Source organism: Morone saxatilis, unplaced genomic scaffold (genome assembly GCF_004916995.1).
Source record: "Morone saxatilis isolate NCDOM2014 unplaced genomic scaffold, NCSU_SB_2.0 Contig11, whole genome shotgun sequence".
In the NCBI taxonomy this organism is placed as follows: Eukaryota; Metazoa; Chordata; class Actinopteri; family Moronidae; genus Morone; species Morone saxatilis.
Window position 1 is genome coordinate 8913667 of NW_023339663.1, and position 16735 is coordinate 8930401.

Here is a 16735-nt window from a genome sequence, read left to right on the forward strand (position 1 = left end):
AGCTTCTTGAATCTTGAATCTTGTATCAATGCCAAATGCACACAACTGATTACTGCATGTACAGCGTATAACATTTTAAAATCTAGATGTCTTTGTCTCATCCAAAAGCTTCTATAATTTCCAAATTCTGTTTAAAATTGATATCACCGGTTCTGTGTTGTCCAGTTATTCTGCAAATAGGAGTTTAGATGGATACGTTTTGTTTTGCTGAGCTCTCGAAAATCTGCAATTTTGACAGTAGGAATATTTTAAATTGGTGATGTTTTAATAGAAGTTTAAATGCCTGTAAACAAACTACAATATGCTTTGTCAGAGTAAAGACGGATATAATATTTTTATATTCTGTTGATAACATTTTATCTTGTTGACTATTGCTGAAACATTACGTGCAATTGGGATATCTAAGTCTAAATCTTAATATCTTAATCCTAATATCTATCTATAGCTATACATTTTACAATTGCATTGAATGTAAAGATGATCTTGCCTTGAAGCATTTACATTACCGGTGTCATCTTGATAAAACACAACACTAATATAATATACAGCATCTCTGTTTTAATACTAAAAAGAATGAAAGTGGCTGTGATGTTTGGATGGTTTCTCATATTTCAACATGCAAGCATTTCATTATTCCCCGAGGAGCCACAAACTCTGAGCCAAACCCCACCATCACTGGGCTTGTGAAACAGCCTCTCTGTTTGCTTTCATGTATTCTTGCCTGACAGTTGCCAGTCCGGCAGAACAACTCGTACAATCTCGCCCAGCAGTGTTACAGGCCACACTGTCGGACAGACAGGTCAGCTGCCAATCTGAGGCTGTCAATGGGAATTTCAAATTCCCTGATTTCTCAATGGATGAGAAGGGGGCAGATAATCATCCACATTCCTGAGTCCCTCCCTCCCGCTCCACACCCACAGGACCTCTTACCTAATTCAATACACTCAGCAGTCGTAACCAGGATGTGCATCCTTATGATGCACTAAACTAGTTTCTGTACTGCCTTTGAGAGTCAATCTAGGTATATATTATTAATTATGTCTCTAAATCCATTGGCTTCGGTGTTTACCTCACTTCTGTCGAATTATTTCTGATACAGTTTGAATGCATTCTCCTATAAAGACACTTAAGCCGGAATACACAATGTAAGCAATGACTTGATCAGAGTCAAGACAATACAGGAAACAAATTGGCATTATCTTTCCCTCAAAGTGGACTGAGTTTAATGTTTGCTGAATCATTATTGCTGTCTAGGTTATCTCATTAAATTCAGCTCTGCTTGTGATTGACAGCTTCCCACTGTTTCTGTTTGAAAATGATTCATTTTGTTGTCCCAAAACAAGTCTTTTCTAAATATTTTTGATAAATTACGGAGACAAACAATAGAAAGATGCATGCAGGCTACAGATCAATTGACCTATTGGATATTTGATCAATTTGAAGCCAAGGAGGTTAAAAATACAATGTGAATAGATGCAATATACACAACTTTAATTTGTGAAATATAGTTTATTTACAGCTAAATCCTATGTGAAATCTCACCTGGCAGTTTACAACACATTTGACGCAAACAAGCACAGGGAATGATACGAATGCAGCTGATTATTCAGATAGGAATGATTGGACTTTTCAAGGAACATCAGAAGTAGCTTGTAACACGACACCAGCATGAAACTTTAATCCTACCAGCAGAGGAAATACGGGAGAGAAATTTGATGCTTTAAGAGCTTCCCTGCACCCTGATGGGATTTGGATTTAGCTTCGCTTCATAAATCTCCGGTAGGACCTGCAGCAGGATAGCTGCTAGTTGCAAACACTGCTTTGTGTTCGTATGTGAATATAAAATGAGTGTAATTAGGTAAAAGAGAAAGCCAGATCTGTACCTAGACAGTCAAGTCTGTCCAATTTAGCTGTCTGAATAAACATAAAACTTGTTTATTGGCTAACGTACATACCATACTCTGATGTACAAACTGTGGTTTGATACCTTTGTTGCTTTGTTTAATTTCCTGTCATGTCTGTGCTGTCCACTTTTAAATAAAAATGCCCAAAAAATACTTCAACAACTCATACTCATGACTGGACTGTCTATTGAGAAATCAAAACCATTTCCTGTGAAGATCTAAATGCTGATGAAATGTTGATTATTTAGGAAAAAGAAATATGTACATATTATTATCTAGACTATCATTGTCTTTGATTAATTTACTCAGTGTTGGCCAGACTATTAGTAGTAGTAGTACTATTAGTAGCACAATTATTAGTATTATTCAAATGTAACTATATAGAGTCTAAACATATGGAAACAGTCTATAAACTAATAATGTTTTCTCTTTATGTTTTTAAGGTAAACTCCCTTGAGGTTGTTAAAACCAACCAATTCCCAGAAAAAGTCCAATAGACATGACATCTGTGTCCTTAGTTGTAGCTGCGGCTCATTCTACGACAGGAAAAACACAGAAAAAGACCTAAAACAACACAGGCACATAAAGAAAAGAGCTGGTTTAAAATGACTTCTGATTGATTGTATTGAGGGGGGTGGTCATGGCGTAATGAGGGAGGCTGTCCCTCAATCTGGGTGCAACAACTAAAAGCTTTATTTAAGCCTGTGCCTGATGAACCCAAAGGATCCTAGAGGTCGAACGCAGGAGATCAGAAGTGTAGCAAGAGGCTCTGGTGTTTAAAAGCATCAACAGCAAACCGCTTCACCTTATTTCTAAATAGCGCTGGAAGCCTTTGACCGGAAGCTAGAAAGCTAGTTCCTCTTTTTTTCCCCCAGACAGATTACATATAAGCAAATCAATCTTGTGAATGCAATGAAAAATTTAAATATGAATGGTTCATGAAGGAGTCAATATTTCTGTTTCAAGCTACTTCACCATTATATCACATGATATACATAGAGTAGCCTACTATATGGAGCATATAGGACTGTATTTCAGAAAAAACAGCAGACCAAAGACAGGAATAATGTTTTTTTTTCCCTGTGTGTGTTATTTCCAAATATTCACTCTCTCTTGTTCTTGAATCCACTCTCTACCATCGCTGGGGTTTATAGGGAGACTGTGACCTCCAGCCCAGGCCAGCTCCCTGCTTGTATTTCATTGCATCCTGATTCTCTGACATGTAGCCTAGTGTGTTGGATGGGGGGAAGGGTAGGAAGAGGAAGAGGGTGTGTGTGTGTGTGTGCGTGTGGTTGGTGGAGGTGGGGGTGAAGAATGCTTGGTATGTGCGGACGACAACAACATGAAAGGCGACGAGTGTTCAGCCCCACTGATTGTGCGCCTACAAATCAAACCCAAAAGCGCTTTGTGTCCGATTATAAATTGCGCCACAGACACCAGACGTCTCGACGTGCCTTTGTCACAAAAAACAAACCGCCAGTGCGAGTTTCTATGAGGCGGCGACGCAGTTTATTTGATGTCAAACACCCTGCAGAGGCGGAGATGGTTTGGTCTGTAGTAGGTGGGACTGCCGAGCGGTCTGCAGCAGGACGTCGTAGATCAATGAACCGGAGCGGAGGGTTGGTCCATCGCCTGGTGTGCATCTGACTGTATAGATGTGTCAGTATACCTATGCAGGACCGAGGCTTTATTACTGTTAAGCAGCCCGTTCAGTATGCGGATGTTTTAAACCGACTGGCTATTTTATAGGCTTCCTTAACACCGCTTGGATTCCGTCTCGAGTGGCTCATCGTTGCGATTTTTTGGTGTGTGTGTGTGTGTGTGGGAATTAAAATATATCTGTAACCTCCAGGATGATCTTTGCAAACACAGGCAACCCGCTGAAGACAGCCAATCGCAAGCAGGTAGGCCAAAAAACACACATATTGTTGTTTTAAATGATTATTATTGCCGCTTTCTTGTTTTTGCTCACACTTGAGGCGGCGTTTTGAATAAACGGGCTGAATTATAGCAGCCACAAATGACATTGGGAAGCCCTTTATGGCTCTCATATGGAATATATGCGTTTGTGCTTCATCCTTTTATGAATGCCAAATGATTTCAGTTCTACAAAGAAAATAGATCCACTGGCCCTCAGTCGACTTATCAAACGGGAAGCTGATCCTCTGATAGGGTACATGGAGAGATAAAAGCCAGCTGATGACCCGATCTATAGCTCTACTACCGAGACTTTAATTATTATGTCCATATAACCTTGTTTGCCCAGTCACTCGCCCACGCTGGTCAATAGGCTATGCATGGCGGTTATTGTAGTCCATTTTATAGATTAATGCATTCTGGGCGAATCCACAGAGAGAGACGGAGAGAGAGACAGAGACAGAGAGAGAGAGAGCTCAGTGTAATGTAATGTATGTCACTGTGCTGGAGTGAACTGTGCTACTGCCTGCATCCTTTATTTCGACCTCTCAGGTGAACAAAAAGGTAATTGAAGACCGTGCCCCCTTTGCTTTCCCATCACACATTTTTGATTTAGATGGAAGATGGGAATAGAAAGCAGGCACAGAGGTGAGAGGCAGCTTTCATTATAACCTCTGATGATGGAAACGTGAGCAGATGAAGTGGACTGTGGAGCCTGACCCCAAGTATCCACCTTTTCCCATTTATTCATCAGAAGATACTGGATGAGGATAGGGATCTGCAGGCTTATATGAATCGCCGCAGGGAAGCAGTGAATGAGTTTTCAGTGTGGGTGTAAAACAGGTTTAGTCTGCTATAAGGTGTGATGAAGCCTCTATGAAATGCACCACCGTAGCTGCCCTCTAATGGAGTAGGCGTACAGTCTCGGAGGCCTGATGTGAACCCTTGATGGTCTCTAACAAAGTTAACGCGGTAATTACACCAACAAAATGTAAGGCCTCAGCTTGAAGACATAACAGGCCTAACAGATGTCTCTGTCACAGTGATCAATTCCTCATCTGTAAAATGAAAAAAATGAACATTTAACCATCACATGACGGTGGAAGAATTTTCTCAGTGTTTCTTGTTGGCATGGCTTTAGTTGTATCCATGGCGTTGGCTCTTGGAGTGGATTGTCCTTTGGTTATGGACAGATGGTGTCATTCTGCCATGCTTTGTCTTTGATCTGAGCTGGAAAGGGTTTGGGGTGGCCGGGAGCTATTTTAATGAATGAGTAAGGGGAAGGAAATGCTTTGCAGGGCAGCGCTGGATGGTTTGGCTCACAAGTATGAAAAAAAAGGTTTCTGATAAACACTACAGCAGGATATAAGACCTGTACACAGATTTAATCACTTTGTGATTCATAAAGGCTCACACAGAAGAATATCTGATGTTCCCTGTGCTACAATGGCAGACAGAATCACCAGAACAACCGATTAATAAGGTCAAACCTACCTGCCACTTAGACGCTGACAGTGATGGAAGACGTATTCAAATGAGTTACTTAAAGGGCCGGTGTGTAACAATTAGGAGGATCTATTGGCAGAAATGGAATATAATATTCATACCTACGTTTATTAGTGTATAATTACCTGCATATAGGAATTGTTGTGTTTTCCTATCCTTACAATGAGCCGTTTTTATCTTTACACAACGTGGGTCGCCTTCCAGTTGAGGCCGCCATGTTGAACCGACATGTTACTACAGTAGCCCAGAATGGACAAACCAAACACTGGCTGTATATTGATAATATTTCATATTATTGGATATAATATGAAATTTGTCGATATGTAGCTAATTTTAGGCACTGATGAGCAACATCACCATTATCATCTTAAGAAGAGTATAAGAGCGACTTTTAATGCAGCATGAAATAATTAAGTCAGATTGTGCCTTCTGTGTGTTTTCTGCATTTCTGTTTCACACAGATGAGATGTTCTTGTGATCTCTGTTGACCTGGGTTTAAATTAGATTATCTAGCGCCCATAGACTTTCTAACAGTGGGTTTCCTGTGTGCAGTCCTACCCCATGACTCCGTCCAGTCCCAGCAGCAGCAGCAACAGCAGCAGCACAGGCCTGGAGCAGCTCAGCAAAACTAACCTGTACATCCGTGGGCTGCCTCCTGCTACTACAGACCTGGACCTGGTCAAACTCTGTCATCAGTGAGTACACACATAACCAGTGTTAACAATTATGCTTGTGTGTGTGCACACAGCAGTGTTTTGTCACTGATGTTTGCCTGTTTGCTCAAAAAAATGGGTCAATAGTGGGCTTAAGATATCACATACCAATGTCATTCCAGATTTGATGAAAGCACTTACTGTACAAAATTACAAAAATACAGTCTGTTAAAGTTTAAGTTTCAGATTTAAATTAATATAACTATAAGCCTAAGTAATGTTTTTTTGTAAATCAATTCTTAATTTTAAGGAATATTTTGGGAATGTGTAGAATTAGATGAGAAGATACCACTCTCATGTTTTACTGGCTACAGCCAGGAGATTAGGTTAGCTTAGCTTAGCTTAGTTTAACAGAAAGGCAGGAAATGGGAGAAGCACCTAGCATGACTGTAGGTAACAAAATACAGCTAATTCTGGCCGTGTCATTGTTACACTTCTGTGTAGGGCTGGTAACATTAGGCATATTTTGTTACCTTTGGACAGAGCCATGCTAGCTGTTTCCCCCTGCTTCCAGCCTATGTGCTAAGCTAAGCTAAGCTAACCAGCTGTGGGTGACAGCTTCATATTTACCATAAAGATATGAGAGTTGAATCTTCTCATCTAACTCTTGGCAAGAAACCAAAAAAGCATATTTCCCTAAATGTTGAATTATTTGTATGTCTGACGTTTTAAAGTGGCTTATTCTTGATAAGGAGATACTTTGGGGAACATTTACTAAATAAAAGGAAACGTTGCACATTTAAATGGTTACAGATAAATAAGTTAAATTGAAATTTTCCAAAAATGTTTGTAGTTTTAGTGCAAAAGCAAACACACACTGGTTTAACCTCAGTCCACACTGACACATAAAATGCTCCAACCATCATGCTGCTATAAACAGACCCTCATATGGAAAAGTCATAGCTCAGCTGTGGTATGTGAAGCAAACTGTAAAAATGATTGTTTTCTAAAAAGAAAAAGGCAGAGTCATGTAAAGCACCCCAGTGAACATGTTCGATACTTGATATCATAGGCTTCAGTCCGAGTGGTTAGTGTGGTGGATGCCATAATTAGTGGAGTTTTGTCTCCTCTCTTTCCCTCTGAATCACAAGCATATGGACAGAGGCATTCACCCATGTAACCAGCAGCAGCAGCAGCTGTTTGTGTCCTGTTTGCTTGTGTTTTGTTCATGTTCCCAATGGTGTTGGCCAGCACAAAGCAGAAATGAAAGCGCTTTTCATAGCAACAAGGTCTGAATGGTGATGTAAGCTAGGCATTCAGTCTGTATGGTGTGTGTGCTCAGATAGTGGCTCGCAGCTTGAGCCACAGTTCAACTTGAGTATGAAGTCAGAGATAAAGCAAATCCTGAAATATTGACATTGGATTAATACTGTTTGGAAACATGGAGGAGAGACTAGTGATGACGATACATCTCCACAAATACGACCAGTTTTTTTTTTCCTTTTATGCTTCTGTATTTTTGAGACTGTCATGATATATAAATTCCTCAGGAAATGAATACGCAGAAATTTGACTGACATTAATAGCACACAATGAGAAGTCCAAGGCAATTGAGAGACATACTATCACCAGTCTCACCTGCTCCAGTTACTTATTTATTTGACAGTAATCTACATGTTGATATGTGCCCAGGTATGGCAAGATTCAGTCAGCAAAGGCAATCCTGGACAAGACAACCAACAAATGTAAAGGTCAGTAAAGGTTATTAACTTACCATGCATCACTTATCAGGGCTCCAGAAACAGATAGAAAACATATATTTAGAAGTATAACTTGAATCTTCTTCCAGTACTGCACTGCATGTTTAAGTATGGAGACTCACCTGGTAAATTGTTTAGTTTGAGCATCAAAGTAACATCAGTGTTTTTGCATGTTGTGCTACATTATATTAATCCTTATATGACTGCATACTTTTAATATATAAAAAATACCGTGTTGTTTTAGATTTTTGAATGAATTTCCATACCTTCCAGGCAGCTCTTGGGTTTTATTCATTTCCAAAGTGTATGAAAATCAATTTGCTGCTGCTGCTACTTGATTGGGTTGGATAATTCTTCACTTATTTTTGTAAAAATTATGTTGTCGTATGACATTGCAACTGAAAGTGCAGATTGATTTGCAAAGTCTGCACTGCGTTACAATGCAGTGATAAAATAAATTTGACAAAAACAAAAGCAGATTATGATGGATTACCTAACTCAGGCAGATTTAGAGTCTCTGCAAACAGATGGAAATGAATGGGTGATGGGAAACCAAATTGAAAAATCAGAAACACCACGGTATGCTTTGGAAAATGGAGAAAATGCATGCTCAAAGTACGTAGATTTTGTCATAATTTGGGTTAGACATAAACGCTGGTTTGCTCCTGAAAGGAATAGTTTGATATTTTGAGTTCTAGACTCCAGGAGGTCGCTGCGTCCAGCCAAGAAATAGTCCCCTGTGAAACCGCAACTTGTCATTATACATTTCGGTTTTGTGCGGATTAAACAAACAAAAAAAAGACGTGTTAATTATGACCTTTTAGAAGTCCTGGTACACAACTTTGAACAATGCCAAGCAAGCTGTTTCTCTTGTTTCTAGTATTTATGCTAAGCTAAGCTAGCAGGCACTGGCTCCAGCTACTGATATGAGACTGCTATCAATCTTCTCTTCTAACTCTTGGGAAGAAAGTGAATAGGGAGATTTCCTAAAATGTTGAACTATTCCTTAAAATATTTCAGAAATCATTCTGTGACAAATCAGATTTTTAAAAATGCTTTGTCGTGTTAATCTAGACAACACAATTGTGTGTCATTATTGATAACATAAAAGATATCTTGATATGTTGACAGTAAAAAACAATAAACACATAATATATATGATCCATCCTTTAGAAATAGTGATAGTACAAAATGTACAATAGGGGATTGTTCTTATTATTAATGACTATTCATGTAAATACTGTTCTACCAACTACAGGTTATGGCTTTGTGGACTTTGACAGCCCTGGGGCTGCTTTAAAGGCAGTACATGCTCTGAAAACCAGCGGCATACAGGCCCAGATGGCCAAGGTGAGTTTGGTGCAGGCATGTGTGTGTGTGTGTGTGTGTGTGTGCATATTTGTCTTGCTTGTGAACATCACTGTGGGGTTGTGCTTCTTTAATGTGGGCTCGTGTGCGGTTGTGTTGGTTAGAGAATGACATTAGACTGGTCATGTGACCTCAGCTGACAAGCTGTTCTTCCCGTGACCCCATTTACTTTCACTGTAGAAACCAGATGTCATGTCTCTCTCTGCCAAATAACCTGTCAGTCAGTGTGACACGTTACACACCGGACCACCAGCCCACACACTAACACACCATCCTGGTTGGATTATAATGTGCAGACTGTACAGATTTTTACCAGTATTATTACTATGTCACTGATTATCATTCATGCATACTGGTGTAGGCATATCTTCACTGAAGCACTATAGCAACAGTGCTACTGCTTTGAGCCATTCTTGATCCTCTGTGACTAATTTAAAGTAAAGCACAACAGTTCATTTTTCAAAATGTCTTTAGATGACAAACGGGGTATTTCTGCATCACATGTGTGATTTGTCTCGTAGTGGGAAGCGGAAATTGCCTGGACCATTACATTTATTTCAGTCCCTTCCTTTTCCCTGCCTGGCCTGTGTTCCTGTGCTTAAATCCATGGGTGAGAGTTGACTGATGAAGGGTTTCTCTCTCGAGACCTGCATGTAGCTGCTCTGTTTGGAACAAACACAGCAGAACACAGTTTGTGTGTTGTGGTAGCTAGGCTACGCTGCTCTCCTGCTGTTTCTAGGGAAGACCGTAGAGGCGCTGAGCTGCTGCGCAGCACAAATGAAGTGTGTTTCTGTGTGCGTGTGTGTGGTCCTATGTGTGTGCAGGAGAGCTTATTAATGTTTGTTTAACCAAATGTCATCCCCTGACGATACTTTAGCCGAGTCTTAAATCCTCATCCACACAGTGGTTTCATAGCAAAGACAAATCTATTTTGTCTGTCATTCATCTGTGAGGATATAGCACAGAACTGCTTTTATCTATGGTACAATACAAATTTGGCTGATTCATTAAAAACTATTACCATGTATTTTAGTATGTGGCCCTCTCGCACAATTTACTATAACAAATTCAATTCTTCTTTTTCATCATCATTTACATGAGCAGCAACAGGAGCAAGACCCCACAAATCTGTACATTTCCAACTTGCCTCTCTCTGTGGATGAGAAAGAGCTGGAGAACATGCTGCAGCCCTTTGGCCAGGTCGTCTCCACACGGATCCTCCGAGACTACAGTGGCAACAGCCGAGGCGTGGGCTTCGCCAGGTCAGTCACAGGAGATAGACAAAAAGTAGAACTCATTTCTTCTCTGAATCACCTTTAAAGTAGTTGTAGAATAAACTTACAGCTTTGATCACAAACTTGTGATGATAAATAGTGAACTAACCACTCAAATAATTGTATCTAGTGGGTAGCAATGACACTGTGTAGCTAGCATTAAAATAAGGAGGGAAATTCATGTTCAATTTTTATATGAAGGGAGCCCAAGTCCCCATTTGCGTCATGCCTCGCAATACTGCTTTGTGTTCAAGAAAATTTGACTGTAGATAGTCCCTGTGTGGTCTAATGATGAGTCATTGTTTTTTTATCTTCTCCCCCCTGTCAGGATGGACACGACAGAGCAGTGTAACGCCGTCATCTCCCACTTCAATGGGAAGTTTATCAAGATAGCTTCTGGAGCTCTGGGTAGGAAAGAATTTCACCTCTCTGTTCACTTTCCTTCCAATAGAAACTGTGGAGGTAGTGATGATTGATTGTTCTATGGCTGTTAATATGTCTAATATGTTGCTTTTTTTGTGCTATGCCCTCAGCTCCCTCTCAGCCACTCCTGTGTAAGTTTGCAGACAGTCAAAGGAAGAAACATGCTCATAGCGGATTTATTCCCAATGGACAGACAGGGGATCTCAGACTAGTATGTATCCGCTATCTTCTTATATGTGCTTCTTGCTTGTAAATGTGATGAGAACAAATTAGATTATGTCTTTATTATTGTGCCATGTATAAAACGATTCCCCTACAAGACACCATGAATTCCCAAAAGCCAGAATCAGAGTGCTGCGTGTACATTTTTAAACAATTCTATATAAAAAAAATAGGTTTACAGGTTTTGTAATAAAATCTTCAGACCTTCATGAGCAGAATTCATAGAACACTTGCAAAAACATTTACTTCTAGGCTTTTTGATCATCTGTGCACCCTAATTTATCAGGGTTTTGTCTCTTTCTCTTAAATGATCATCTGTACAGTACAAAATAAAATCAAGTAATATTCAAAATACTAAAATGATCCCCATACAAACCCATTATAACTGATGAAATGCTAATTTTCATATGATTATTATTTGAGTATTATATCATATTGGGTTCAGTTGTTATGTTACAGTAGTAAGATACAAATATATAATTCCACATTATTGTTTATTTCCTCCCCTTAGGGTGCAATGACTCTTACCTATGACCCCTCTTCAGCAGCTATACAGAATGGGTAAGTTACATTCAAGTTATAGCAGATCATGACACTGTTTAACTTTTAACTAGTCATAATTTGTGAGCTTTATTTTGAAATATTGTCTGTTCCTAGGTACTATCCTTCCCCTTATCCAGTGACCAATAGGATAATGACTGTGCAGCCTGCAATGTCTCCCTACATGTCTCCAGTCTCTGCTTACCAGGTACTGCAGAAGATTCTAATATAAACATGTCTGAAGGCCGGAGATGAATTTAAATCATCTCTCTCTTTCCCTCTATGTTGCATTTGCGGTTATGGTGTGTATAAGTGGGTTAGTGTGCATTTTTGTTTCTGTGTGGGCTATACAGGTGTTAAAGATATACGAATAGGTGCTAAAACTGCCCTGGGCCACCTACTTTTTTTCATGTGGCAGTGGACGATCATTCAAATGTTTTGGTGTTTGAAGACCATGGCCAACCAGAAATCATGTAATATAACAGTAAGCTCAAGGAGTGAAGTAGTTAAAGAAAGCTCTTGTCATTAGGTACAGTCATCTTCTCTGAGTCAAGCTTTCTCTGGATGGCTTTCTTGCTCACTGTTTTGTAATATTTCACTCAGAAGTTTTGATTCATTACTTTCTGTTCACCAGAAACACTTCCCACCATTGACAGGATCCGTCACTTGAAATTAATTTGCACATGAGGGATGAATCTGAGGGGTCATGTGTAGCAGGGTTACAACACACAATAGAGGTTTTGAATGTAGTGCTCTGCCAGATGTTCTTCCAATGAACCCACAACATGTTTGGGTCTTCCAGGCCTTTCTGTTAGTCATTCCCATCATGTGGAGAGCTGACATTGGATTAAAAACAACTGCAAAGTCGATAATCAACCTGGCCCTTTAAGTGCTCTGCTATTATGAACACTTACTGTGTGAGCTTTCTTGTGTTTGAAAAAGGAGGAACTAGTATTGAAGTCTAGGCCTTTTTAATCAGATGGGGTAGACAGTTCCTCTCAGGCACTCTCCTCCTGTCCTATTTATGTAGTCCGACTGATGACTAAATCAAACTATAATCAGTTGGTATCTCTGAACTGTACACTCCAATTTGTGCTGCCATTATCCACAACACCTGCATCTTCCCTAGTCCTGCCCTTTTCCCAATGGGCATTGCACCTGATATCTACCTTTTGCCTTGACGGTTGTGCAAGTTGCTACAAAGACTTTTAAGGTTGGCCGCCCAAGAGCCCTCTGCTGGACTCCAGCAGTGAGAGCTGTAGCGTTAAAACAGAGGCTTTCAGTTCTTGGGTGGCACAGGTTTGTTTCAAAAAGGCAGCACCTAATATAATTAGATGTAAATATATATATATATATATCGGATAAACTCTTAAAAGGCTACTAGGATAAGCATCTGTCAGTTTCAGGCAGAACCTCGCCCAGGCTGTCAGTAAGACGGCAAATTGCGGACCTAATAAGTCAAACATACACTCAGAGCAGGAGGCAGGACTGTAATATTGATGGAGTTTGGAGGCTATCTTAATGGCTGAGGTCAGTGTGGTAGTAAAAGCTATCAGAGGTAAAATCAGATTGGCCCTAAAAAGTTGAAAGCTTTGCATACTATTGATCCCTTAGCAGGAAAGGTGGCTTCAAGTGTGGATGGATGGATGAATGAATATATGCTGTCCAAATATATTATTTAGACTGATAACATCCTTGTATTTCTATTTAAAAACAAAACAATGCTTATTCAAACTATAAAGTTAGTTTGTTACATAAAAATGTCATTCCAGACACATGGATAACTTTTCTTTCCATCTGTCTCTCATTCTGCCCCTCCCTTCCTGTCCTCCATTAGGTACAGAGTCATTCCTGGGTGGCACATCAGCCATATATCATGCAACACCCGGTAAGGGAACAACAGCATTTGCTTTTTTTAAATTCATACACTCATACGCCACCTCCTTTTCTGTGTACAGGAAATGGGTGTGTGGCGCCGATACAGCTAGCTCTGAGCTCACAGTAACCCAGAGTGTTACTTTAATCAGCCTGTCCTGTTCTGCTGACACAATCAAACCAGCAACGTCCAGAAGTTCCCCAAATGTAGAAGAAGCACAGAGCTCAGACGAGCTCTGGGAAAAAGCCACAGTATATTTACGTACTTTAAGTGTGTATATGTGTGTTGGAGTGTGTATGAAAGAGAAATGGAACAACTAAAAAGACATTCAGCCACTACCCCCGCCACCCCCCTCCTCCTCCCTCTCTCTGGATCCAGCAGGAAATGCCTGAAGCAGAGACAGTCTTGTGACTCTTTGACTCTTCCAACAGATGGTTTCCAGTGGAACAAGTGTCTCTGCTGATCTGCCCCCTCCCCCACTTTTTACTAGGAAATGGTCTATTCCCTAAAGGCGTCATGTTTAAAGGAATATACTCCATCTGAAAACAGACTAGAGCTGGCAACGTCATACTTTTTACATATTTTCATCCCTTAACATAACGCAGGAGCACAGAATACTTAATGCTTACCTTAGAGAAAGATATTATCACACAGTTATTGCTGCAAATATATTATTTTACCTTTAGTCTAACCACAAAACCACAAAATATATTTCACCCCCCCAAGCTAATCTTTCCAGTCTGTCCTACATACATAGGTTTTAAACAGTAACTCATGCTATATTTATACCCAACACTGCCTGCCAGGCGGTTGTTGTAGCCTATATTTGCTATTTTATTGAGTGTTTTATGTAGTATGTAGAATCATGTGATATGTGGTCAATTCAACTGCCTTGTGTTACAGGCTGCAGTGATGTCTCCCTCTGTGGATCCCTCCATGTCACTGCACCCCTCAGCCATGATTACTCAGCAGATGGGTCAGCTGTCCCTGGGAAACACTGGAGCGGTGAGTGGAATTCTGGGATATCCAACGCGGCATTTGGTCAAATTAAATTTGTTTAGTATAATTATATTAAATATTATGACCAAATGTTAGTTTCAGTTTATGCAATATGTGGTATGGCATGGATTTGTATACAGACTTGTTAATATGCCTGAACAGTAGCTCACTAGAAAGATCTTTATTTGGCGCATTTTGCATGGACACTCCTGGATTAGTGAGGTGAAATCTTTATTTTGCTCAACACGAGTTGTTCCTAGTGTATAAGAAAAGATGGTCTGTTGATATTTAGTACAAAGATATTTTCTGAAAATCAACTGCAGTGTAGAGAGAGCCCTGTGTGAGTGTGTGAGTTAAGTAACACTGAAGATGAAGTCCATTTCATGTTTTATTACCCATTACAGGGCTACAGTTTTTAGTAAAATGTCATTAATTTGTGATGAGTTATTCTGAATGGCTGATTATATAAACGTGGCAGATTTTATAAGACGAGTTGAGAACAGTTTGTAATGTAATCTCATGTGTAGAAGTTATGTTTATGTCTGACAAATGTTTCCCTGCTGCAACAGTATTTTTGTTAGTGTCCGTGTGGACTGGGCACTATCTGTGCATGACATGATGAATAAATACAGCCCCCAGTGTCCCCATACCACACTACCAGAGAGCTGATATCCCCTGGAATAAATGCTATGGTGACAGGGTCAACTTAAAAAACTCTTTTAATTGTGGACTAACATTATGTGCCCCGATATTTCTCCCGAACCCCTCTGGAAGAATTTGTTATATGCATAATGTAAACATGATTCTTCATGTTTTCTCCTTTCTTATGTTTCTTTCTGTTTGTGCTGTAAAGCAGTGGTTCCCAACCTTTTTCCTTAAGGGACCCCTTTTTTATCATTGAGTAAACTGACGACCCCTGATTAAGTGACATAGTTTATGGATATTTCATATTATATTCAGTGCAGGCTCTGTGAATATAGCTTGTGTTCGGGACTTCACTGCGCCGTTATCCTGGGAGAGTTTTTATTTTATTAAACTTTAGGAATTAGGAACTATTTCATTTAGTTTTCTTAACAGAAACAAATGAAATGCTGAAATATAGGCCTTCTGTATATATATATATATATATATATATATATATATTTTAAAAGTTCTCTTTTACCCCTTAAAATCAAGGCCTCATGACCTCCTCTGTTTTGGCAACCCCTAATGGAGGTCGGGACCCCCTGGTTTGCGACCAGTGCTGTGAAGCATTTTGGATCCACTGTGTTTAATTAAAAGTGCTATATTAATGAAGTCTTTTAGGTCTGATAAAATGTAATATACCATTAAATAATTTTGATTTTTCTTTTATATTACAGTATATTTCAGCCAACCCTGGTGTCCAAGGAGCTTACATGCCTCAATATCCTACCCTGCAGGCAGCACCTGTGAGTTTATTATATCTTTGTCCTAATCAACTCTTTATTCAAACTCTTCATTTCAAAACATTAACCTTCTACCTGTTGTCCATTTAACTGTGATGTATCGGCCTGAGCCCATTCATAAGGCCTTAAGTTGTTTTTGAAGTGTTTATCCTCTAAAACTATAATTTATCAAGTCCAAACATAGTGAAGATAGTTATTATAACGCTCTAAATGAGAGATGCTGCTTTGCTTTTCAGGAAAACGGCACGCCGCAGCAAGTGGATTCTTCCAACAACTCGTCTCCTTACAGTCAGCTCAGCAAGTAATCACAGGTATGCTTTAGTTTCTGAATGTAAACCGTCTGTCGTAAATGCCGGCAAGTTGTTTGTTTCAGCAACTTTACTGCCACATAATACAAATTATAGTGCCACTTTCTAATAAAACACTAAGGGTTTATATGTTGTAAGTAATTACTTTGTTCAGTGGTTGTTGGTGTTGGTGTTAAACCTTTGTACTGGGTGCCTTATTAGAAAACAGTACCAGTCATTAATCAGAAGCAATTTATTGAATCCCCTCCAGGCATATAATAAGACATATACAGTGATTGATGCATACAAACACTACACAGTGTAGGTCAAAGATGATGCTGTTTATAGTTTTTGTATGAATGCATCTGCTTTCTGTGTCTCTATTTTTAGGCCAGATTACCGCTCTGTGAGCCAGAGGGCAGGTGGGAGGTTGCTGATGACATCACAGTGGTAACAGTCACCGCCTTCTCTGATTGGACCAGAAACATGAACTTTTTTGCACAGCCCTAACGTTAATGGTGGAAAATGAGGACAGTGTAAATGGACTCAAGCAGTTGGCTAATCACAGAAAAAAAAAAA

At 39.6% G+C, this 16735-nt stretch overlaps 1 protein-coding gene across 4 annotated transcripts; it reads left to right on the plus strand.

Moving 5' to 3' along the window:
• Positions 1-3203: 3203 nt before the first annotated feature.
• Positions 3204-16735, plus strand: rbms1a (RNA binding motif, single stranded interacting protein 1a). Of its 4 annotated transcripts, none has more exons than XM_035651674.1 (15): positions 3204-3523; positions 3757-3808; positions 5880-6022; positions 7673-7731; positions 8999-9090; positions 10213-10370; positions 10711-10790; positions 10916-11016; positions 11539-11588; positions 11685-11775; positions 13405-13455; positions 14347-14448; positions 15804-15872; positions 16106-16180; positions 16547-16735. In XM_035651674.1, exons 1-14 carry the CDS (start codon positions 3219-3221, stop codon positions 16172-16174), a joined length of 1422 nt encoding a protein of 473 aa, XP_035507567.1. In that variant the 5' UTR covers positions 3204-3218; the 3' UTR covers positions 16175-16180; positions 16547-16735. The 4 variants fall into 4 exon arrangements, with proteins under 4 accessions (XP_035507567.1, XP_035507570.1, XP_035507568.1 ...); XM_035651677.1 differs by having other exon boundaries at positions 3410-3563; positions 3777-3808; XM_035651675.1 differs by having other exon boundaries at positions 3413-3563.